General features: G+C 47.7%; 2 protein-coding genes across 8 annotated transcripts in view; one reads left to right on the forward strand and one right to left on the reverse strand.

Annotated features, from left to right (window-relative positions):
- Window positions 1-157: 157 nt before the first annotated feature.
- Window positions 158-25265, reverse strand: LIG3 (DNA ligase 3). Of its 6 annotated transcripts, none has more exons than XM_009432410.5 (21): window positions 24056-24131; window positions 23658-23734; window positions 21662-22212; window positions 19075-19218; window positions 15548-15745; window positions 14093-14244; window positions 13371-13537; window positions 13173-13250; window positions 12516-12684; window positions 10778-10933; window positions 9014-9145; window positions 8560-8639; window positions 7388-7475; window positions 6916-6993; window positions 6485-6608; window positions 5765-5907; window positions 5358-5432; window positions 3824-3970; window positions 3123-3318; window positions 2438-2559; window positions 158-950 (listed from the first exon to the last, which is right to left on the reverse strand). In XM_009432410.5, exons 3-21 carry the CDS (start codon window positions 22206-22208, stop codon window positions 717-719), a joined length of 3030 nt encoding a protein of 1009 aa, XP_009430685.4. In that variant the 5' UTR covers window positions 22209-22212; window positions 23658-23734; window positions 24056-24131; the 3' UTR covers window positions 158-716. The 6 variants fall into 6 exon arrangements, with proteins under 6 accessions (XP_009430685.4, XP_511409.6, XP_003315567.4 ...); XM_054670956.2 differs by having other exon boundaries at window positions 412-2232; window positions 24056-24391; XM_511409.8 differs by lacking the exons at window positions 23658-23734; window positions 24056-24131 and adding an exon at window positions 24591-25265.
- Window positions 24059-25332, forward strand: part of CCT6B (chaperonin containing TCP1 subunit 6B) — a 54184-nt gene continuing 52910 nt past the window's right edge. The window contains exon 1 of one of the 2 annotated variants that reach the window (XM_063798081.1): window positions 24059-24315. The gene's annotated coding sequence lies outside the window, so the exon portion shown is untranslated. The remainder of the gene's footprint in view (window positions 24316-25332) is intronic. The other variant, XM_063798083.1, reaches the window with a different exon arrangement.

Below are 25332 nucleotides of genomic sequence, written 5' to 3' on the forward strand. Positions count from 1 at the left end.
TTTTGGGGATGCAGATCTTCCTGGAGCCCTCTATCTCTCCAGAGGAGTGGCCCAAATAACCTCCCCTTTCTTCATAAAGGCCCCATTTTCCTACCTGACCCTAGTCCCCTCCCTTCAAACTGGGGATCCTCACCCTGTAATAGGAGAACACAGAGAAGAAAGTCAAAAAATTCATTTTGTTTTCTTTCACATGAGGGTTTGTTCCTGGCAAAGCGTGTCAGGCTGAATACAAGTTCTGCTAAACAGAAGCATTTCCGAGGGCAGTCCTTTAAATACAACTTTAAAATGAGCCTGGAAGTACAAAGGAACAGGCAAGGATGGGAGAGAAGGCTTTGTGGACAGAGCTGCCATAGCCCAGCCTTTACTCCTTAATCTCTAGGGAAATTATTGGGGGTGCAGGTGGGGAAAGGATAAAGATAACTGCAAGATATTTTATTTATAAAAAGGGTAACTAAGCTGCTTTTCAAAGAAAACAAAAAGATGGCAAACCCAGCACCCAGCTCTGAAAGATCTATTTAAACCAGCAAGACAAACTGACTTCAGCTGTGGCACCCACAGCAACTAATTCCTGGTCCAGAAGAGACAGTGGAGAACTGGTGGGTTTGGGAGAAGCAAGCCCATTCCCCCTATACTGTGTCTATCTGCCTCCAGCCTGAGTCCAGTCCAGTAGTATGGTAAAGGAGAGTATGGCCTGAGGGAGAGGGAAGACAGCAAACCTAGCAGGGAGCTACCAGTCTCCGTTTCCGGATACATGCCCAAATCCACTCTGGGGAGACCTGCTGAGCCGCAGGGTTCTTGTCCCTGCTACCCAGCACGTGTGTGGCTGAAGTCATATCAAATTCCTGTACCAGGTCCCCGTCGAATGCCACAAAGTAGCGTCTGAGACGGCTGAAGTCTGGTGTGGAGGGTGGCAAGTAAAGCCGCACCCCAGTGAAGATGTCCAGCAATACCTGCAAATGCAGAGGGGTCAGGGTGGGGTCAGACCTACACTGGGTACAGATGGGTCTTCACCCAGATGAGCACGGGACAGAATGAGGGAGCCTAGAGTTAGGACACAAGCAGAGAAGTTCACTGGAATACCATGCATCAATACCCCCACCCTTCCAGTCACTCCAAATTATACAGGACTGACACGCCCCTCCATCCCTGCCTAGGGGAAAAGGAGAGTGGACAGGCCTTGACATCTGGGACCTGGAGATGGGAAGAGTACATGTGTATAAGAGCCACCCAGTCATGGTGGGCAGGTGGAGCTGGCTCTGACTCAGTGCCCCCAGACTCAGTGATGTCCCCTGAGACCAAGCAGTCTACTCTGTACAACCTGCTAGACTGAGGGGTCAGGAGTCCTGCTTACTACTCTCAATGGGTTCAAGGACTTCAGGCTGGGAAGAGAGAGGGGAAAGGTTTCTACAGGTCTGTTGGGGACCGAGTTCAGGCCTTGAGCTGTGAGACTTCTATGCTTACTCCTGGATGGCGGTGGGGAGCGTGGGGGCGCAATGACATGGGTGTCAATCATATGTTTACTTCTCTATCTGTCCTTTGAGCCATCAGCTCCCCCAGAGTTGAGCCAGTACTAAACCTAGTTCTTGGCATCAGAAAGTGCTCAAAAGAGGCCGGGTGTGGTGGCTCAGGCCTGTAATCCCAGCACTTTGGGAGGCCAAGGCAGGTGGATCACTTGAGGTCAGGACTTTGGGACCAGCCTGACCAACATGGTGAAATCCCGTCTCTACTAAAAATACAAAAATTAGCCGGGCATGGTGGCACATGCCTATACTCCCAGCTACTCGGGAGGCTGAAGCCGGAGAATTGCTTGAACCTGGGAGGCGGAGGTTGCAGTGAGCGGAGGTTGCAGTGCGCTGTGATTGCACCACTTCACTCCAGCCTAGGCAACAGAGCGAGACTTATCTCAAAAAAAAAAAAAAAAAATTGCTCAGGAGATGTTGCCAAACCCAAGACTGACAAGAAAATGTAACAGGGAAAAGGCTCCTCAGGTGGGAGGAGAGTCACCAAGCCAGTGCCCTCTCCCCGACTCACTGCTTGCTGGACCTGCTTCCACCCTGACCACAAACTCAATGCTGCATTCCCACACCCAGACTGGGCTTTCCCCTTTAATGTAAATTTTGACTTGGGGCCAGCAGCTGAGTGAGTCCCTGCAGTCTCTCCTGGCTAGGCCGGGCTGTTCTATCTCCTGCCTGCTGGCACAGTTCTTCCTCTCTGCTCACTGGCTGGCCGCCTCTGCAAGGCAACAAGAGGACACAGGGTGAGCAGCAGCATTGCTGACCCTGCCCACGACAGAGGAGTGGCTACAGGCAGGGAAGAGGTTTAGCCGATGTTCCCCAAACACCTTTGCTCATCCTCTTTCAAACTTCTTGTACAGAAGGTTGGGAACACAACCTGGGCTAAACTGGCCCACGTGGTGTGTTGCTGTTTTTACCCTCACCTTTGTTTGGCACAGCATCTCATCAGCAGCTTTCCGCTTCTCCCCTACTTTCACTGGAGAAGACTTTGTGGCCAGCTTCTCCCCCACCTTCATAGCGGAAGGCTTTGCAGTCTGCATGTTGCCTGCAGGACAGAGAGGAAGCTGGGTGTGGTGGTGCACACCTATAGTCCCAGCTACTCGGGAGGATCAATTCAACTCAGGAGTTCGAGGCTGCAGTGAGCTATGGTCGTGCCACTGCACTCCAGCCTGGATGACAGAGTGAGACCCTGTCTCTAAAAAACATACGATACAAAAGAACTAAGAGGGTAGGGATTGCTGATAATGCTCCCTGAAGTCAGGGGCAGTAATGGGAAGGACCAGGGGCTTTCTCCGCTATGAGCATAGGTGAGAGGGGAGTGAAGAGTTATCAGCTAAGCCCTTTACTCAAAGGTAGCTTATTCCATAGTCAGACTGGCTGTCCCCAGGGTACTGCTCCATTCAGGTTTGCTGAGCAGATACAGGGTGCCCAGCAGAAGGGTCTCTGGCCCATGGCTGGACACACACCAGGAATGTAGTCTGTGTCCACTGCAGTGGACATAGATAATCATGAGATCTCAGGGCTGGAATGTGAGACTGGGTCCCTGCCCTTGGATCTCTGCCCCTCACACCGCCCTCTTCACCATACCAGCCCCCTCCCTATCCTTACCATCTTTGCTGTTGGAGTTACTCAGCTTCCCTTCTGCTTTCTTGGTACTGGCTGAGGGCTTGCTGGGGGCCTTGCGGGACACAGCAGACCCTGAGGGACCCTTATTCTCTTCACTGCTACCCCCTGTAGTGGAGCTCCCCTCATCTCCAGCCACTACAGTGAAGTCTGCCTTCTCCTTGGACAACTGGTACAGTTCCTGAGGCGGGGAGGGACAATGTCAGAGGGTTTCATTGCCTTCCCAGTCTGGCCTCAGAGGTGGTGTGTGTGGTGTATTTTAGGCGCATATGGGAACAAAGATGTGAGAAAGATAAAGAGCAAGGAAAAGGAGTTGGCTCCCTTGGCACCATTCCAAAGTATGGCCCTATAGCCTGAGTAATCAGGGTACAAATCATTGTTCTCTGTACAGCAAAGCAGGCTTTGCTGGGGCAACAGGAGCAAACTCTTATTCCCCAGACTAAAGGCTGCTCAGTGGGGCCTTGCAAATGCAAGGTTCTCTACTCAGAGATGGAGGGAGAAGGAGGTCTAGTGCTGTGCCCCTGGCCCAGCAGCAGTTTGTCTCCCTCTCTAATTGCCCTCCTTGCTCTGCCTCAGGAGAATGGGGGAAAGGAGAAGACAGAGGACATGTGAATGGTCTAGATGCCCAAGGCTCCAAGGCCTGGACAGTGGGGTGGAGAATACATATACAGCCTAAGAGCTGCTACCTTGAGTTGGGGAAGGTTAGTGGCAGATTTCCAGTCCTTATCATCTCGGATTCGGGTGCAGCGAGGGAATCGGATGGAGATCCCGTCAGCTGTATGAGCCTCCGATTTGGAGAATTCAGCCCCTGTGATCTCCCACACGGCAGCTTTCTGTCAGGAGTAAGCCAGCAGGTCATCACTGGTTAAGAAGATAGTATCAGTGGCCGGGTGTGGTGGCTCACGCCTGTAATCCCAGCACTTTGGAAGGCTGAGGTGGGCAGATTACTTGAGGTCAGGAGTTTGAGACCAGCCTGGCCAACATGACGCAACCCCGTCTCTACAAAAAATAACAAAAATTAGCCAGGCATGGTGGTGCGCGCCTGTAGTCCCAGCTACTCAGAAGGCTGAGGTATGAGAATCGCTTGAACCCGGGAGGCAGAGGTTGCAGTGAGCTGAGATCATGCCACTGCTCTCCAGAACGAGACTGTCTCAAAAAAAGGGAGAAGCAAGTATTGGCCAGGCGCAGTGGCTTGCGTCTGTAATCCCAGCACTTTGGGAGGCCAAGGCAGGTGGATCACCTGAGGTCAGGAGTTTGAGACCAGCCTGGCCAACATGGTAAAACCCTATCTCTACTAAAAATGCAAAAATTAGCTGGGGGTGGTGGCACCCCTGTAATCCCAGCTACTTGGGAGACTGAGGTGAGAGAACTGCTTGAACCCAGGAGGCGGAGGCTGCAGTGAGATGAGATCTTGCCACTGCACTCCAGCCTGGACAACAGAGTGAGACCCTGTCTCAAAAAAAAAAAAAAAAAAAAAAAGTGCTAGAAGCAATACAGAACAATTAAAACCAAAAAGGCGGCTGGGTGCAGTGGCTCACGCCTGTAATCCCAGCACCCTGGGAGGCTGAGGCGGGCAGGTCACCTGAGGTCAAGAGTTCAAGACCAGCCTGACCAACATGGAGAAACCACATCTCTACTAAAAATACAAAATTAGCTGGCCACGGTGGCACATGCCTGTAATCCCAGCTACCTGGGAGGCTGAAGCAGGAGAATCACTTGAACCCGGGAGGCGGAGGTTGTGGTGAGCTGAGATCACGCTGTTGCACTCCAGCCTGGGCAACAAGAGTGAAACTCCGTCTCAAAAACAAAACAAAACAAAAACCAAAAAAGCTTTGGCTAACAGCTGGGAAACTTGGGTCCTAGTTCTGCTGCTGCTGCTGCTGAATAACCTTAGGGAAGTCCTGTTTGTTCTCTAGATCTCTTTCTTGGTCGGTACAAGAAGGGATTGGGCCAGATTACTTCTAGAACACACCCTTTGTGCTGAGGGGATAGGTACTCTCTTCTTCTCTCTCTTTTTTTAAAGCAATTGTATTGCAGAAAGAATTCTATTCAAAATTCCTCAGAGTTGTCTGGTTGTCCCTGTGCCTATCACTCAGCTGGAAATCCAGACCCCTATCCCTGGGTGGACTTTCAGCGAGGTGAGATGGATTCTCTATGGCACTAGAGAACCTGCAAGCTAATTCTATGAGCTGGAGGGCCCCCAAGCCACTGGGTTGATACCTTTGGGTCTGGGACGATGAAGTCAGGATAGTAGATCTTGTTGACCTTCAACCAGCTGGGTATTTTGCTGGGGTCCTAGAGGAGAAAAGATGCTATTTTGGGCTGTTCCCAACCTGGAACAAGGCTTAAATCCCTTCTCTTGGTAATGAGATTATAAGAAGCCACTTAAACAGCTGATGTTTGAGCCATGTGATCCTCCCAGCCCACAGTGGGTATGACCTAGAGGCATGCAAGCCATTTTCCACAAGAAGGCATTCAGAGATTTTAAGGCCTAATCCTGCTCCCCTGAGCAAGCTGCAACCCTTCTTTCTGGGGAGACAGAAATACCTGTAGTCCCCAAAGCACAGCCTCTGTCTCAGTGATGGCGGCCAGTCCAGAGGCCATGGCCAACCAGGTCCCTTCCTCACCTTGCTGATCTTCACCATGTCTAGTTCCTTCTGCAGGCGGGCAAGCGTGGCATCATCATGGCCTCCTGCACACTTGGTGACTGTGCACCACTTCTGGCTGCCAGGGTCATAGCAGCCCATGAGGAAGATTGACATCATGCCGCCTGGGAGGGGAGTGTGAGATGAGTGTGGGTTGGAGGAGCCATCTCTGCCAGTCCCAAGAGCCCAGGGCCAGGGAGAGGACCTGGGTCCTGGCCGTCAAGGGCCAGAGTTTACCTCTTGGAGCTACCTCTTACTAACTGTGTAATTTTAACCTTTATAAGCCCCAATTTCCTCTTCTGTAAATGAGGGATAATCACACCCAACCTGTTGGGCTCTGGGGCATTGAACTGTGTTGGACACATGATAGATTGCTTAAAAGTATTAGTTCCTCAGACTCCAGCTTCCTTTCCAGTCAGGAAAGAGATTTTCCCTGAGGAGAAAGCTGTCAGGCCCTGACAAAATAATTGGTGGTAAGCGTCCTTCTGCTAGGCTAGCATAGGGTACTCTATTCTGACTTCTCCCTAACCGAGTAAGCAGCTCTGCCTGAGGTGACTCAGGCCAGCTTGGGGCCCTAGATCCTAGGACTTCGGAAGTCATAACTGGCCATGCTGGCAGATCAAGCCAGTAACAAGGCCAGCCTGTACCTCAAGCAGTACCTTCTAAAACAGTACCACCCCAGGGGGCAGAGGCCACCCTGACCTTTGCTCCCTTGCCCATAGAAGGCTCCAAGGACCACCAGGTCAGCTGTGTCGGCCATGGCCCCCTCGTTCAAATAGTCTTTCTTCACTTTCAGCCAGTGCCGCTTCCCAGGCTCATATGTACCCTGAAGGGAAGCAAAAGAGAGACCACAGAATAGAAAGGCAGCTCCATGAGGATGGGTTCACCCCTTCACTGCTACACACCAGATCTAGCCCAGTGCCCCTCCCTCAGGGTAAGAGCCCTCAGGCTCCAGGCACTATAGGAGACACACAAACCAGTCCTCCAGATCCAGGACACATCTGCCCACACTTCCCCAGCAGCCACCCCAACCACTGCAGGCTGCCACCGCCATCTCCTGGTCAGGGCTGGAAAGGCTCAGGGGAGAGGGCTGCGAGTGAGTCGACAGGAGAAGCCAAGCGGGGCCACTTTACCTTCACATCCTTCAGCACCAGCCCCTCCAATCCCTCCTGGATCACCCGGGTTATCATGTCAGCCAAGTCCAAAGCTTTCTGAGGGACAAGAGAGATGCTGAAGTTGGTGTGAGAGTGGAGAAGGTGGTGAGTGAGAGGGGGTTGTTCCTTTTCACACACTAGTTAAGTGCCCACTGGAAACACCCTTACTTGAAATATAAGGGACAAAGGGTTAGAAAGCAGGTTGCTTCTCATCCCAAACAGAGGGCCTGCTGTGGCTTTGAAACACAGGAGGCTTACCTAGGAAGGATTTCCATGCCCTACCCTTCTGGGTGAAGACTAGCAGGCAACATATACAATAGTCAAAGGCCAACATTATCAGGAGGCTCCATAAGACATTAAGATTTATTCTTCCAGTCGCAGTTGACCCAAGGAGTTCTCTGCCCTGCTTTCAAACTTCTAGGACACTGCCTAGCATAGGGTCTTCACTTACTGTGACTCGCTTCATTTCTGAGAACATGATCCGGTTTGGAATTTCAACCATGTTGTCATGAAGAAACTTCCGCCGCTCACACAGAGGTCTGAGGAGAACAGGAGAGCTGAGGTTAGGCCGGGATCCTCCCTCCCTTATTAGGAATTCTGAGGAAGGAAGGGCCACAATGATAAAACTGCTACTTCAAGAAAGGGTTTGCCATGGATCAAAGACCTCATGTGTAACAGTTCTGCTGTCAAGGGCTACAAGGGCTCCATCGTGACCGAAGATGGAAAATTGTGAGCTGTGGCATAGAGCCAGTTCATAGTTGTAGTTCCTATTTCTACTTCATCAAGCGAGCCAAGGGAGAACTGGCCTGTAGCCCAGATTGTATAAATTCTGGTCCCACTTGAAAAACGACTCCAACTCTCGTTTTTTATCCCCTGCACCCTGCTTTGCCCCGATCCCAAGGCCAACCCCGGGGTAGGCAGGCTGAGACAGGCCTTGGGACCCAAACCCCAAATCCTACCCCCACCAATTCCTTCCCTCTCTACTTCCTTCTCCTTCCCCAATCAAGGATGTGGCTGTTGCAGGAGAAACAGGGGTAGAGATACATTTCTAAGTGAGGAAAGGGCTGATACTGGTTTCTCAGGCACAAGCATATGGATGCAGCTAAGTCAAGACTGCTAATTCTCTCCAAGATGGTCCCACCCATGGCCTCCCCTATAATCCGGAGCTTCCTGTTGTCAGTCTCTTCTGAAATCAAAACCTCTGAGCTGAAAACCATCTGCCTTATGCCCCCAGGGGTGCCACTGGAGCCCCTAGGGGTGCCATTGGAGAAATAAACTGAAACCCCATATGCTCACAGTCTATTTCTCTGCAATAGTCCATTTTGCTTTAGTAGAGAAACTTCTTTGGGGGTTTGGGTTTCTTCTGTGACTTAAGCTCTCAGAGAAGAGATGGAGTCAACACATGGGCTCTTTCTTACACTGAATGGGGAACTGATCATGTAGCAATTGTGCTTCCTCTCAGCTCCCTCTTGCCATTGCCTTTGGCAAGCTCCTGAGCACAAACGTATGTGCCAGCTGGTTCCCTGTACCCTCCTTTCCAACCTGAAGCCCCCATCTTCCTCACCCAGGAAATGAAAACAGATTCCTGGCAGTTTCTGGGTTTAAAGATGCTAGCCAACTCACCTGTCCATCAAGCTGACATCATTAAAGTAGATACAATCAAAAACAAACAGGCAGACATTAGCATCCTGGAAGGCTGCTTTCTGTAAGGGAAAATGAGGTAGTAGGTACACATAGGACAAAAGTCAGTGAGAAAAAATAAGAAGTACCAGTCCACTTCTGGAGGCCCCCTGAGGCACCGGATGAGAAAGTACTATTTCTGCTTTGAAGCCCCTGGGCCATAAGGGCACTGAGCAGATAGTGCTAAATGGAAACCAACCCAGTTATAAACTGGTTCCCAATACCAGCCCCTTTTTAGGAGAAAAACAAAAGACAAAAAACCAAACCAGAAATAGGTCAGAAGCGAAGAATAAGGGCCACACTAAGGGATATTTCCTCCCTTTTCAGACTGCAGCGTGCACCCACATGTACATACTCACACTCATTCATTCTTGCACATATGGCCCTGAGCTAGTACCTTGTGCACTCCCAGAGTCCCAAAGGGCAGTGGTTTGCCTGTCTTGTTGTCAATCAGAAGCACTTCAGAATCCAAGATCATGCTGTGGCCCCCAGGAAAAGCCTGGGGAATGTAGTCCTTAAAGTGGGCCACCTGAAAGCAGAAGGGGAGCTTTGGTGAGGGATGACACGGCAGCAGGGACCTCAAACCATGCCATGGAGGGCAAAGCCCGGGCCCAGACAGGATATAGAACAACATGTGGAAGGCCCAGCTAATGTGCAAAACATATAGCTAGGCCTTGCGAGCCACCTGGACAAGAGGGAGAGGCCATCTGTTTCAGTACTTCTGTCCGGGCCCAGGAAGAGGTCAACCCATGCTGGGTCACTTTCTATGGGCTGTAGAGAAGGTACAATTTTTGAGGAAAATGGAAGAAACAGATTAAACCTGTCGGGGGAGGAGGAGGAGGGTAGGTGGGCAGAGATTAGTGCCTACTGCAGAAGATGTGTGACTATCAGGCTGGGGACTGGATTAGGGGAGAACAGACTACTTGAAACCAGAAAGGTAGAAATGAACTCCCTCAGGTGCAGCAAGGAAACTTGAGCAGTGTCTTCTCTGAGTGGGAGCCCTGAACCCACAGCCATCACTACCCAGGATGCTTAGAGCAGGAACAGGAAAGGCCAGCACATCCATGCCATTCCCCTTCAATCCCTAACCTAGCCCTTTAAGAACCCAAATCACAGGAGAGGCAAAGGATGAGTGAATACTGGGTAAGGGAAAATTAAGGAAAGGACTAAATCTGGAAAAGTGTGCTCAGACTTCTTCCTGGGTCACAGATGGTGTCTATTTAACACCAACCTCACCAGAAACAGCTCCTGAGTGATTTGCAGTGCTTCACAGAACACGTGAACCTGCACTAAAGCTCCACAATGAGGCCACTGCTTAGCCCCCCTCTTGAACATATGAAACAAATGGCCTGACTGCTTTGTTCCCAATGCTCCAGCAGGAAGGCAAGGCTGAGGTAAGCACGGGCCACACAACATGTTCCCCTGAACCCCCTGAGGCTCTGAAAAACTGAGTCTGAGTTAGGAAAGAAAAGGATAGCAAAGATAGGAATTCCATCTGCTCACAAGCTACCGGAGCCAGATGTTCCAGCTGCTTTTCCCTGAAGACACTCCCAAAGGCTCACAGGATCCTTGGGAGTGGAGAAGGGCTAAGGAATAAGGTTCCAAATGCCACCCCTGATTAGAACAGGAATCTAGGCTCCTAGATGTCCCCATAAGACTGTGTTTACATCAGAATGTAAACTTCATGGTGGCCAGAACTTTTGTCCATTTTTTCCACTGCTATATCCCCACCAGCTATAACAATGGGTAAGCATCTGATAAATAATTGTTGAACAAATTAATGAATGACAGCCCAATAGCCCCTGGTATATAAGCCTTAGTCTAGCTCACAGGAAGCATCTGGGACATGGAAACACAAAAGACACACAGCAACTCACCAACTGAGCTCACTGTCCCAATATCACTGTGGGCAAAAGAAGTATCACTGTTCCAGGGAGCTCTATCCTCACGAACCCAAGTCAGGGCTCTTTGGCTCTCCCTGCTGAGCAGCCCTTCATTATGGGAAAACTCCAAAAATGAATAAATGAATTAATTCATTCAACAAATAAAAAATAAACCCTTATTGTGTACCACAGCTGGAATGGCTATGGGACTCTGGCCCTGAGGTTGTTAGAGGCAGAAAGGGGAAAGACGGTCCTGGCAGAAAGGAAGGCACTCATACCTTGTGAGGAAGGACGGGCTTGAGACTGCGGCTGAAGTAGCTGAAGTGGTCTCCATTCTTATGCACCTGGACTCGCTCTCCATCGTACTTGATCTCAGAGAACATGCCATTGGGACATTTCTTCATTGCATACTCAACGGACTTGCAGGCCTCCGCCTTGGGGTGGGGAAAGCAAAGCCTGGAGACTTTCAATGAGGGGCTGCTAAGCAGCGACAGCCAGAGACCTTGCAACTGGGTTAGTGAGGGCAGGACCTGGGTCTTGGGACTGACTGCCCACAATTAATGCTCAGGGAAGGCTGTTGAAGAGGTGATGGGAACGGAAAGGGCTGGGCAATGTTGTATTCTGCCTATGAAATAATCACCTGAGCTGACATAGGAGCTTGCCTTTTGAGGAATATGAATGCTATTCATTGTACAACAAGTAAAAGCCCAGTGAAACAAGATTTAATTCTTTTCTCAATAATTCAGGCCTTGCAAGGCCTCTGGCTTATTATAAAACACATCAGTTCTCCCAGTAAAAGAGGTATGTGAAGCTAAGGTTAAAGAGTACAGGTGACAGTGAGGCTGGCAGGGTGAGTGATCGTGGGTCCCTACAACAAACAGGGTTTCCAGATATTGGAGCACTTACATGCCTACCTGTGCTAGCCTAACTAAAACAACAATAGCTACCATTTTGGGAGCGCTTCACATACATAATCTCATTTCATCCCCGATGTGACATCCTATGTGACAAATATTGTTTTCATTTTTGGATGATAAAACTGAAGGTTAGAGAGAATAGGTGCTTGCTTAAGTTACACTAAAAAATGGCAAGAATGAGATTTGAATCTAGGCCCACCTATAAAACCTGTGTGGTTAACCACTAAGCTATATAACCCATGCCAGTCTTTAAATGACAAACTATAGAACAGACTCCAGGAGGCATTTTTATAAAAGTCAGAAAGGCCACTACTGCAGATGGCCGCAGTCCCATCTCTGGGATGGAGATCTCACTGTTTTGATGCTGGCTATCCCACATTCCTAGCAGGGAGAGAACACTTGCCTATCTCAAACATAAAACCCTAAACCAAGGTTTTAGTATGACAAACAAGACAGTTTCAAAAAAAGCACTGTACATCACTCAAAAATCCAAAGAATCTCACAGTAGGCATGGCACCATATGTGGTGGGCCCTGTCACACAGGAAAACCAACACTGGAAAGGAAACCCCATTTCTTACGAAATGAGCAGAGGCCTAAGATGATGTCTGTCAGAGTCAGCCTTCATTCCTTATGTGTCCTCCCTCTTCCCAAGTCACCCTGTCACAGGAAGCCTGGCTCTGCCACCAACTCTCAGATCTACTTTGCAGTAGGTCACAGAATCTCAGGGGTTACTTAATACATCCATCTGTCTTCAGGTAAGATAACAGATAAACCATTCTAGGGGGATGCCTCAGGCAGTCTCAGACGTCATCCACACAGGAGACTGAAGGACAAGAGAGGCAAGTCACTCATCTAAGATTCTACAGCTTCTTGGTGGCATAGCTGGGCCTACAACTCAGGTCCTTCCACTAGATCCTCTGTCTTCTCCTTTGCCTTCGCCTCCTACAGAGAAATACCCCCTTGCACCTCCCTCTTCCTTCCCTAAACTCCTCCAGTCAATTTGCAAGCGCTCTCAACACTCATACCCTATCTGATCTCAGCCCGAAGGATGTGGAGCTTGGAGAGGCTGGAAAGCAGAGGCAGGGGAGCACTCCTCACCAACATGGGCTGCACAGGTGTCATCAGCGAGGCCTGGACGCTCAGAGCTCGTCTCTGGCCCGGCTCCTTCTCCACCTCCTGCGCGTTGTGAAGGACCCGCTCCACCACATCCTGCAGGTTGCGCGAGGCTTTGAAGGCTTCATAGGCATTGGGGTCAAGGGCGTCTAACCTGCCAAGGGGTACAGGAACAAGGAAACAAAACCACTGCCTTTGTTTGACTCCATGGCTTTGGACAGCAATCTGTCCTCACAGAAGAAATCCTCATCTGTAGGGAAGGGGTTGTGCTCTATTGTCTAAAGACTTTCACAAGAGGAGAGAGAGCTCTTGGAAAACTCAGCTCTTTTGAGATACTGTGCCTATGTGGATGCCGCCTTAGCGAGGAGGGGGCTGGAGTAGGCAAGAGACTCATACTATACTCACTGAACGTATGCCACACTTCAACTGTAAGAACTCTGTGAGAAAGGTACTGTTATCTCCATTTTATATGGGAGAAAATGGAGGCAGAGACAGGTCAAGTGACAGATCAGGGTCTCACAGAAAGTAAGAAGGTGGAAGGGGGATTCAAATCCTGATTGGGACTCAAAAGTCCTGACACCAGTTGGGAACAAACAAAGCTAACAAATGACAGCTCAGGCTGTCAGAGGAGCTGCTACTTACACATGTTTTGCACCTGAGTTCATCTTCAGATCATGTTTGATCAACCTGATGATGCATTTAAGGTCATTGGCTGTACACCTAGGGGGATGAAGCACATTTAACTTGGTCTTGAAGAGCTCTGGAACCCCAAGGGAACCTTCCCTTCCCAAGAGAGTTCATCTCTCTATGGGCATGGTTTGACGGAGGCAGCTCCCCCACCTGGAGGCAATGTCCTGTAGGGCCTGTTGCTGCTCATCCTCCTTGGTGAGCTTGGACAGCCGCAGAAGGAACTCATCCACTTCCTGGATGGTAAGGAGGCTCTTGGCAGCTGGGGGGAAAGACTTGCTCTGCTCAAAGAAGACTCTGATTGTCTCTGACACGTCACCCTGTCTCCAAAAACCAAAATGCCACTGCTGCAACCCTAGGGTGGCCAAGTGTATCCCCCAAGACCCAGGACTGAAGATGAGTCAAGAAATTTCAATCATAGCTCCTATCCCAACTCAACATATCTAGCCCACTTCTTAGAGACACTAGCCCATCCACAATTCCTAGAAGGGGATGGAAACTTGCCATGGTACCAGGGATAGAGTCACGGACAAACCAAAGCTTGGTAAAGCCAAGTTATAGGAGAAAACAAGCAAGAAAAAAAGAGTCCAGAATAAAAGCCCCAGGAGAGACAGAGGGGGCAAGTCTCAAATTCTGCCTTTTGAGAACCAGGCCTTTGTGGTTCAGCAGTTGTATGGTTTCCACCCTCAGAAACTTACGAAATTAAGAGCTATAGCCTCACATTCAGCTCCCCCTATAACGGAAGCTTGCTCAAATGGGTTTCAGTTTCCTAAAACAGTATGTGTCCCAACCAGAAAAAAAAAAGAGGCTGCAGGTGCCTGGCTTGGCAAAACCCCACCTGGAATGTAGCCTACCCTCCCTCCCGTTCCTCTGACCTGCTCTAGGTCCCGTGCCATATCATCTGGGTTGCAGTTAAAAATGCGACTGAAAAGCTTCACAATCTGCTTATCATTCAAGTTGTAAACAGTCTTAATGACTCCTGGCAGCAGCAGCTTCACTGTTAGGTACACATCACCGTGGAAACCATCTGGAGACAGAAGAAAGGAACCCTTCTTGAGAAATAGAGCTTAAACAAATAAATATATAAACTCAAAGAAGGCTGGGCAAGGTGGCTCACACCTGTAATCTCAGCACTTTGGGAGGCCGAAGCAGGAGAATTGCTTAAGCTCACAAGTTTGAGACCACCCTGGCAACAAAGAAAGACCCCATCTCTACAAAAAATTAAAAAATTAGCTGGACATGGTGGCATATGCCTATGGTTCCAGCTACTTGCAGGAGAAGACAGGAGGGTTGCTTTAGCTCAGGAGGTCGAGGCTATAGTGAGCTGTGATCACACCACTGTACTCCAGCCTGGGCGACAGAGCAAGACACTGTCTCGCACACACACAAAAAAATAAATAAAAAAATAAACTCAGACCGCGCATGGTGGCTCACGCCTGTGATCCCAGCACTTTAGCAGGTTGAGGTAGGCAGATTAATTGAATCCAGGGGTTTGAGACCAACCTGGGCAAAACAACAAAACCCGGTCTCTACAAAAAATACAAAAATTAGCCAGGCATAGCGGCACATGCCTATAGTCCCAGCTACTTGGGAGGCTGAGGCAGAAGGACTGCTTGAGCCCAGGAGGCGGAGGTTGCAGTGAGCTGAGATTGCACCCATGCGCTCCAGCCTGGGCAACACAGCCACATTTTTTGTCTCAATAAATAAATAAACAAACAAACTCAAAGAAGCAGAGACCAAAAGATATCTATATATCGCTGCCCATGCTCCTATAGTACCCTGTGCATATCGCTACAGTAGGAGACAGCATGGAGTTCAGAGGCTGGTGGATTGTGTCTGCCTCACCTTTAGCCTACAGATGAACTCTTGTTGGACAGAGTGGTTACTTTCACTTCACGTGCCCAGTGACAAGGACATTAGAGATGCTCATCGACAATTTGTTAGATAAATGAAAGAAACAGAGTTGGAAGATTCTATTCCAAACTGTGTATATGGTTCACAAAAACCTAATTAAATATGTAGGACAGTAAATTTTCTAACTAGTCAAATAGGATGGGTTCTTCTGGCCTCCTAGGAGCAGAATAAGGGGAGAGGAAGACAGATGCCAAAGTGCTCTGAGAAAAACTGGCTACATAATTTGTGGAGTACAGTGCAAAATGCAAATGCGAGGCCCCTTGTTCAAAATTATTAAGAATTTCCAGACAGCACTACAGTACAGCATTAAACCAAGCATGGGACCCCGGGCAACTATACAGCTCACATGCCCAGGAAGGCAGCCATGGCCTTGAGCTCTCCGGAGGAAAGGCCTATTCAGGATGCTCATGCCACACCTCCTGCTGAGCCTTTCCGAAGGAAGTCCTGGATGATCTGGGTCTTCGTGTTGTAGCTAGGATTATCGGCCACCATGGCGCATAACTTTCGAAACTCCCGTAGCAGACAGTCCTTATGCCTGGGGTCACATTTGCTTGAAGACAGACTTCTCTTAGGGGTGGGGCTCGAGGGGGCTTCCCCAGAGTTGTTGGGCTTGGCTGTTGGAGAAACAACAGAGATGAATTCATTCTGCCTTTCTGAGAAGAAAGAAAGGGAAGGAAGGAAACTAACAGATATTCTGCTGGTATTTAGCTTTATTTAATCTCCCCGAATAGACTTTTGGGGTAGATGTCATTATACCCATCTTACAGATAAAGAAATGGAGGCCAAGTAATTTTCCCAAATCTTACAGCTAATAAATAATGTTAAAGGAACAATGGCCTCCTTAGACCCAAGCAAAAGACCAGACTGATGTGCATCTCTTTATGTGAGCACTTCACTGAAGAATAGAGACCAAAGTCATGCCAAGAATGATCAGGACTGGCTGGGCACAGTGGCTCACGCCTGTAACCCTAACACTATGGGAGGCCAACGCGGGAGGACTGCTTGAGCCCAGGAGTTCGAGACCAGCCTGGGCAACATAGTAAGATCCTGCCTCAAAAAAAAAAAAGTGGTCAGAAGGATCTCAGAGCAATTGTAAAGCTGATCCCAGAAAAGCTGGCATGAGAAAGGGGTAAGAAATCAAGTACGTGTTAGACAATGTGAAATTACTGCTATCACAGGTTGTCAGAGCTGGAAGAAGCCTTAAAGATTATCTAGTTAAATGTTCTCTTACTGATAAGGGGACTGAGGTCTGAGAAGAGCAAATGACTTCCTGGCCCACTTCCTTCTTGAAAGAGCCAGGACAAAGACACTACTAAGAAAGTCAGATTCCATTAGTACACTCAACATCCCCACCCCTCGCTGCTTCAACTTTTCTTTTCTTATTGTCAAAATAAAACCGTGCTCCCCAAGGAGCAGTTATAAAAAAAAAAATACATTTTTACAAAAGGTGGTCAAGGGGCAGGGATTTCCTCCAGACACTTAAAAATAATTATGTGCAACTCATCGGTGATTCCCTTTCACCTCCTCATGACCATTTACAAAGCAAATTTTATTCGGCAAACTTGTGGCAGAGCCATTACTAAGCTAACTGCTGTTGTACACTGTTTCTTGTCTGGGCTTTGTAAATTATAAATCCATCCTCATCTCTGATCCGGAATCTAAATATGATTTTAGAGGACAAAATCTCCAAAGTGTCAATGTTCAACCAGGTTGCAAGAACTAAAACACTCTGTTTCTCTCAACTCCTCCCAAATTCCATCCCCAACACCGGAGCCCTTCCAGAAACATGCTGTCCTTATCATCACCTGGACTCTTCTCTATCTTTGGCCTACCAGCAAACAACAAACCAACCAACCTCAGAATTTTTTTTTTTTTTTTTTTGAGACAGAGTCTCGCTGTTGCCCAGGCTGGAGTGCAGTGGCGCGATCTTGGCTCACTGCAGGCTCTGCCCCCAGGGTTCACGCCATTCTCCTGCCTCAGCCTCCTGAGTAGCTGGGACTACAGGTGCCTGCCACCACGCCCGGCTAATTTTTTGTATTTTTAGTAGAGACAGGGTTTCACTGTGTTAGCCAGGATGGTCTTGATCTCCTGACCTCGTGATCCACCTGCCTCGGCCTCCCAAAGTGCTGGGATTACAAGCGTGAGCCACCGCGCCCGGCCCAGAATTTTTAAATAATAAAAATCCTATAGAGCCAGGCACCGTTTTTGCAATGTTATCTCTTACAGTCCTCATGAGAACACTATGGGGTAGATGAGGCATGGAGATATGATGAAGCTTAAACAAATAAATACACAAACTCACTGAAGCAGAGGGGAAAGTAATCTATATATTGCTGCCTGTGCTCCTATAGCACCCTGTGCATAGCACTATGGTAGGAGAGGCCACTGCTGCTTCATAGACAGAGGCTAAAGAGAGGTAAGGACGTGCTCAGGGATCTGAGCTGTCAAGGACCAGAACCCAAGTCTTCTGACCTCAGGTCTAGGCTTCTTTCAATCACATAAAATGTCTTTCAATCTCCAAATGACTTCTAAAATAAGGCCAAGTGGTTTGGCTTTATTTATTTTCTTCAGCTGAGTCAATCACAAGAATGTCTCCAAACAATAAAAGCAGCAACACAGTGTAGTATAAAAGAGCACAAGTACTGAAGTCAGACTTCAGTACAAATACTAACTCCATGATAACCCTGAATGTCAACTTTCTCAGTCATAAAAAGGGCCTAATAAAAAGTACTTCCTAAATAAAAGTACTGTCTAGGGTTAACTGAAGAACAAATGAAACTATATATATAAAAGCCCCTAGTCCAATGCTGTCTGTTTACGTAAGGCCAATAAATGATCCTGATCTTCTCAACTCCTATCTATACCACATGCCCCAGCAAAGTCTTCCTGAATCCGTCTATGAAATAGTAATTCTATATTTTATATAAAAGAAACTATATATGTGTGTATACACGTGTGTGCATGTGTGTATTTTAGTGAAGAGAACAGGAAACTTAACACTTTATTGTTCATCTGTCCTACAAATAATAGCCACAGTCCTCCCCTTTAGGAGATGGGATTTGAACCCAGAGCTCACTGATTCCAAAGTCTGCAAGCTTCATCCCTAGGCTGTACTGCCTCCCAACAAATAGCAATATCCTTCAGATCTTTTTTTCCTTCCTTTGTGTTCCATGAAGTTCCAGTGTTTTGAATAAACAGTTTTAAGAATCAAGAAGGGAGATCCATGCATGACATCTCCCTTCTTTCATACTTTCATTTCTAGGCATATTCAGGGATACAATTTCTCAAAATGCTTTCTTTATCAAAACACAAGGAAGTAAACGACAGGTTCTAATAATCTCTGTCTGACCCAGGTAACTATTTCAAGGGGAAAAAGTCTTGACAAAACAAATCTTTCCGCTGCGATAGAGGTTAAAGTATACAAAGAAATGCTATACAAGTGGAATGCTGGCCGAGCGCAGTGGCTCACGCCTGCAATCCCAGCACTTTGGGAAGCTGGGGCAGGTGGATCACCTGAGGTCAGGAGTTTGAGACCAGCCTGGCCAACGTGGCGAAACCCCATCTCTACTAAAAATACAAAAATTAGTCAGGCATGGTGGCAGGTGCCTGTAATCCCAGCTACTTGGGAGGCTGAGGTGGGAGAATCGCTTGAACCCAGGGGGCGGAGGTTGCAGTGAGCTGAGAATGCACCACTGCACTCCAGCTTGGATGACAGAGCAAGATTTCGTCTCAAAAAAACCCCAAAAACCAAAAAACAAACAAACAAACAAACAAAAACCACGTGGAAGGCTTAGAATTAGCCATTACCAGTCTCTGCTCAGACAGAAGCAAATTATTAATGAGATGAGATAGCACAGAATTTTCACTCTTTAGCCAGAATCCTAGGTAGAATACAAAATAAAAGCAGCACTATAACAGCTAAAGTAGCCCTAACCTATCTTACCTGAAAAGCCAGAAAATTTCCGGGGATTGGTACTGGTGACAAATGAGGCGCCTTTCACTGGAGAAGTCACCTGGCCAGTGGTTGTCAACTTAGCCTGGACAACAGCTTTCTTCTTTGGTGTACCTGCTGCCTTAGAAGACAGATCTGTAGGATCCCAAAAGAGTATAAAATATCCTTCAGTGAACGATCTCTGAAAAAAACATCCAAAGAATCTATCAACTGCTCCTAGGGCCTTGCTTGTTAAGTCACTACCCTAGCACTAGCCCAAGGCTGGCTGGTGGCTGGTATTTTTTGAGTGGGGGTAGTAGGTAATAGGGTATTGTGGGGACAGAAGGGAAGGATATGCTGGAGACAAAAGATCCAGTTACCATTTATCTCTATTAGTACCTTAAATTTTCATCAACATTCTCCACTTCTTATCCCATATGTAAGTCTCCAGAAATAACAATTTGGGGGAAATCAGAAATCATAGTTTGATGGATAAAACTTAGGGAACCCCAACCCCACAGAATTAGCTTCAATTTAGAGATGAACAAAAAGTAAATGAGGATCACAGAGCATGTCAATCTAGCATAGGAAGGAAAATTTCCAGATGCTTAGTTATCTGAGTCATGAACTCTACCTGTATTTCTCTTCCTCCAAATGAGAGATGGGTCAAGAAGTAACAAAGGCCGAGGCCAATAGCTAAGGCAGTGCAAGGTGGGATGGGGAGCCTGAGAATAAAGTATATGGGAAGCACAGTTTTCTTTCCTGGAAGTCTTTTTTCCTTTCAAAGAACAAGGACAGATACCCATTTTTAGAGCCATTGTTAACTGTCTTCCTATGGTGACCAGAACTAAGTTGAAGATATGAACATTATTTTACAGACACTGAAGGTCAAAGAGGACTAACTGGATTTGGGGGTATTGGCATAAAATTTCTAAAATATGCATATGTAAATATGCATGTACATGCAAACATGTTATATATAGCCATATATAGGTATGAATTTTACATGCATATACACGCACATATTTTCTAGCTCTGTCTGCTGAAAGGGCTTAGAAACAGACACGCCATGGCTGGGCGCTCAGGCCTGTAATCCCAGCACTTTGGGAGGCCAAGGTGGGTGGATCACTTGAAGTCAGAGGTTCTACATCAGCTGGACCAACATGGTGAAACCCTGTCTCTACTAAAAACACAAAAATTAGCTGGGTGTGGTGTCAAGTGCCTGTAGTCCCAGCTACTTGGGAGGCTGAGATAGGACAATTGCTTGAACCTGGAAGGCAGAGGTTGCAGTGAGCTAAGACAGTGCCACTGCACTCCAGCCTGGGTCACAGAGTGAGACTCTGTCTCAAAAAAAAAAAAAAAAAAGAAGAAACAGATACCCCATGACAATGTGTTCACATAGTATCCGGGTTTTACTCTTTAATACCATTTCCCACTAACAGGATAGTGCCACTACACTCCAGCCTGGGTCAGAGTGAGACTCTCAAAAAAAAAAAAAAAAAAAAAAGAAGAAACAGATACCCCATGACAATGTGGACACATAGTATCCAGGTTTTACTCTTTAACAGGGATCCCCACTAACAGGAATCCCCAGAGAAATTACCAATTTCAGGGCTGGGGACGGATACATATGGGATAAGACTAAAAGCATCTTGCTATGCTGAAGAGTAAAGAAGCACATTAAAAAAAGTTAATGAATGTATACAGGACACAGAGGACAGTGTAAAGGGGTTCCTAATTGGCCAAATATGGGACAATTAAGTATCAAATTAGTTAAGTACAGTAATGAATTATATGCTACAAGAAAAAAAGTAAAAGAGGATAGTAATCAGTACTATATTCTTCCAAAATATCAATGTCATAAAAGAGAGACTATGGAAATATTTCAGATTAAAGGAGGCCAAAGAAACATGACAACTAAATGCAACACCTGATATGATCCTAGACTGGGATCCTATTCTGCAGGAAAAGGCTACTGAAGGTATGACTCAATCCATTGACAAAATAGTATACAGATGGTAGATTTAAGTATTATATCAAGGACAAATTTTCTGAAGATGATAGCTATATTATAGTCGCATAAGGGTCATATATCCTATTCTTAAGGTATATACACTGAAGAATTTTAAAGGGCCATGATGTATGCAACTTATTCTCAAATGGTTTAAAGTGAGTGCACGCACATGTGTGTATGTATGTAGAGAGAGACAGCACATGAACAAATATGATAAAGCAAATAGAGTAAAATGTTAATAGGTAAATATGGGTAAAAGGAATATGAATGTTCTTTGTACTATTTTTAATCTTCCAACACTTCAGTGAGTTTAAAATTATTTCCAAATAAAACGTTAAAGGCTGGGCATGGTGGCGTGCGCCTGTAATCCCAACTACTTGGGAGGCTGAGTCAGGATGACCTGAGTCCAGCAGTGCAAAGCTGCAGTGAGCTACGAATGCAACATTAAACACTGGCCTAGGCAACAGAGTGAGACCCCATCTCTAAAAGAGCAAAGTTAAAAAAAAGAGAAAGAAAGCAATTGAACTCCTTATCCCTTTTTCTCTCAGCACCAGTAAGATGAGAAAGCAGTGTTCTCTACCTTACCTGCAATGTGCTGGGTTATCTGTTCCTTCTCATTATCTTCCAGCTCTTCCCAGCCTTCCAGCTCTGTGAGGTCCTCGATTTTTTTTGTGGTGGCCCGGGCCCGCTCTAGTTTCTCAAACATGCATTTAATGTGGTACCACTCTTTCATATCACCCCCAGACTCTGAGAAGGGATTGGGCACCACTTTGCCAATTCGGCATACGCCCTTCACAATCTTTTCCTTGCATTTTTTGCAGCCAGCTGTGCCACGCTTGGCATAGTCCACACAGAACCGTTGCTCAGCCATCTCACAGGGGCCACTGCAGAGTCCCACATGCAACCCTGGCAAGAAAACAAGGTAGGTGGCACGTGATCTTAGATGGCTTCCCTGGAATGATAGAATAGGCTTTCTTCTCAGGAAGAGGGGATGTCCATGAAGCAGATCTGTTTCTGACCACTGGCTGAATTGTCTTACATCACGCCAGTGACGTTTTCGGAATAGGCACAGTTCTTTTCGGCTGAGTGCACGGAGGGTTTGTGGAAAGAGGATCTTGAAAGCCAAAGACATATAGCTGTACGAAAGAGTAGGAGGCCAAAAAAAAAAAAAAAAAAAGATATAAACAAGGAGATAGGCTTCCAATTTTCCAAAGGCCAGCGTCTTATATAGTCCATGATGACTAATCACACACTTTCCAAAGTATTACATTCATAGTCTACTCTACAGCATGAAAGAGTTCTGATACAGGAAAAGCCAGCTCGCAGAAGGATGTTCAATTATCTAATGCACACATGTACATCTAGTACATCACAATGAAGAAAATCCAAATAACATAAAAGCTCTTTTTAGGCCATCAGCAACATATGATACTCATAATGGATGATGACCTTTAAGTATTACAAGATCCTGAACTTTCTTTTTTTTTTTTTTGAGGCGGAGTTTCACTTTAATTGCCCAGGCTGGAGTACAATGGCGCGATCTTGGCTCACCGCAACCTCCTCCTCTCGGGTTCAAGCGATTCTCCTGCCTCAGCCTCCCTAGTAGCTGGGATTACAGGCATGCGCCACCACGCCCGGCTAACTTTTTTGTATTTTTAATGGAGACGGGGTTTCTTCTTGTTGGTCAGGCTAGTCTCCAACTCCCGACCTCAGGTGATTCGCCCGCCTCGGCCTCCCAAAGTGCTGGGATTACAGACCATGAGCCACCGTGCCTGGCCCTGAAGTTTCGTTTTAGTCACCAGTAAAAATTACATTATGTTCATGAAGTTTTTATTGTGAAGTTTAACACATATGCCATCCTCAGAAATCAAGCCACTATATAGATTTGGAATTGAGTTAGAATCCCTATATTGAGAGACAACTAAGCAGAGCCTGGAATCAGACTGCCTGAGTTCAAATCCTAACTCAGCCACTTACCAGCTGTATAACCTTGATGGGTTTCTTACCTCTGTTCCTGAGCTTCCTTATCTGTAAAATGTGGCTAATTATGGGGCCTAACTTAAAGAGCTGTTCTAAGAGTAAAACCCTTAAAACAGCTGGGCACACAGCAAGAGCTCTCATTAACGTCAGCTCCTATTATGATCGGTGACGTCGTTATCTTTCAAGAAGAGGCTTCCCATGTGCAATTAACCTGTTTATCATTCAGCAACTTGAATCAGAGAATGCTGAAGTCACTGGGCAGCAAGACTCACAGGAACTCATAAATCAATCCAAATGGAAAAAGATTATATCAGCATCTTCTTATATTCATGTTTTCTAAAGCATTTTATAGTCCTAGTTTTAAGTATACTGGAATTATGTTCAGTCTGCACACGCTGTGAAGCAAAATTGCTGTCACGTTATAATAAAAAGCAGGCTTTGCTTACTGTAGTGCAACATGATGTGAAGGAAAGCTGGTGGACCTGGAATAAGGGATGGGAGTGCAAGTCTGACTGTACAGTTTACTGACTGTTACCTCGGAGAAAACTTAATTTATCTGCATCTGTTTTCTTATTTCTAAAGCAGGGTAAATAATACCTACCTCACAGGGTAGTTGGGAAAATTACAAGGAATCCATGAATGCGCTGGTTGTGGGGGAGGGAGGCGGTTCTGAGCTCTCTAAAAATGTATACAAAATGTACATTCGATAAAAATGCACGGTTTTTTGGAGGAAGTCTATCACTTTCGTGATATTCACAAAGGGCTATATAACTCCCAAAGTTTAAGAACACAGAGGTGAGGTAAGTGGAAGTACGGCAGACCCATAAAAGGAGGTCAGAACAAGTGAGTTTCAACACTTTTCCTAGAAGATCAATTTACAGAGCAACCTCTAGGGCCCCAATAATGAAAGGAGTGGACTTGAGGGAGGCTCGGGAGGCGCTGGGCCACGAGGAGGTACAATGCAGCTTTGAGGAAACCCGTCTGTCCCTCGTTCCGCACCCTCACAACTGCCGCAGCCCAGGGGCCCGAGAAGGAAATCGCTGAGGCCTGGCCGCCGCCGCTTTTCTCGAAGGGCTTCCCGCGCCGCTGTCGGAGAGTGGCGGGGACAGTGGGGTCGGCGGCGTAGGCCGCGACCCCCGGCGAGGCAGAAAGGAGCGCTCCTCCACCGTGTCGGGGACGCAGGCGGGAAGTGATCAAGGCTCCCTGAGTCCCACCCGAGCGCTCCCGGTTCAGCGCAGGAGGACGCACGCCGGGCCAGGGTACGAGAAGGCCCCGTGGGTTCCACAGGGAACACAGCCCGGGCGCCGGCCTCCCCGCCTCACGCGGCCCCGTGGGGGTCCCGGGGAGCCGCGAGCCTCCCCCTGGGCTCCCGGGAGGGCCGCCACGTCACGGAGGGTGTGCCCCGGGGCTCCGCAGGCGGGCGGGGGAGGAGCCGGGGGGCTGGCTCCCCGGCCGCGCCGAGCTCCCCGCCCCGGCCCGCTGCCTTCCCCACGCCGGGCCCCGCCGCGCCGTGCCGCGCCGCGTAGCCCCTCACCTGCCTCTCCGGCTCCGGCGCTCACCGTAGGCCTCGGAACTTGCTCATTACAGGCCGCGGGCAGCCCACGACGGTTGGAGGTCCTGTCTCTTTAAATCCGGGTCCTAGAGCGGGAGGCAGCGCGCAGGCGCAAGAGCCAAGGCCGCGGCCACGCGACCGGTCCCCGCCCCCGTCTGCCACGTGGGTCGTAGTTGCATTCTGCCTGCCCTGTGATGTTTGGGAGTAGTTTTCAACCTGCAATCGCGGCCCGGGAAGCGGAGGTGGGGGGACGTGGCGGCTCCTCGGAACGCAGCCTGGCCTGAACTTCCGAGGCTCCCCTTGATTTTCTCATACTGTTAGAGAGGATCTGTTTTTAAAGATATTGGTGGAGAAACTACATTGTAATGAGGTCGGGGAAGGCAAAGATCGCGTCAATCTATTTTTTAAATATAATCCCTCTGTTTGTGTCCCGCAGACTCCCTAGTAAATAGTTTGTATTCAGTAGCTTTCATGGAATTGAGACGAGGCACTAAATAGCAGATAGATATAAAATGTAAAGGAGTGATGGAGGAGAAACTCCTTGATTGTATATCATTCAAAGTGTATTATCTCAAATCTGAAGCCAGCTCCATGAGAGTTGGGATGGCGATTTTTACAAATGTAGCAGCCTGAGGGTAAGTGACCTCTTCAGAGTCTAGGAACAGCAAACAACTGGGCCTTGTTAGGTAAGCAAAGAACAGGTTCCCGAGAGAATTCTGTGCTG

This window comes from Pan troglodytes, chromosome 19, assembly GCF_028858775.2.
Source record: "Pan troglodytes isolate AG18354 chromosome 19, NHGRI_mPanTro3-v2.0_pri, whole genome shotgun sequence".
Lineage (NCBI taxonomy): Eukaryota > Metazoa > Chordata > Mammalia > Primates > Hominidae > Pan > Pan troglodytes.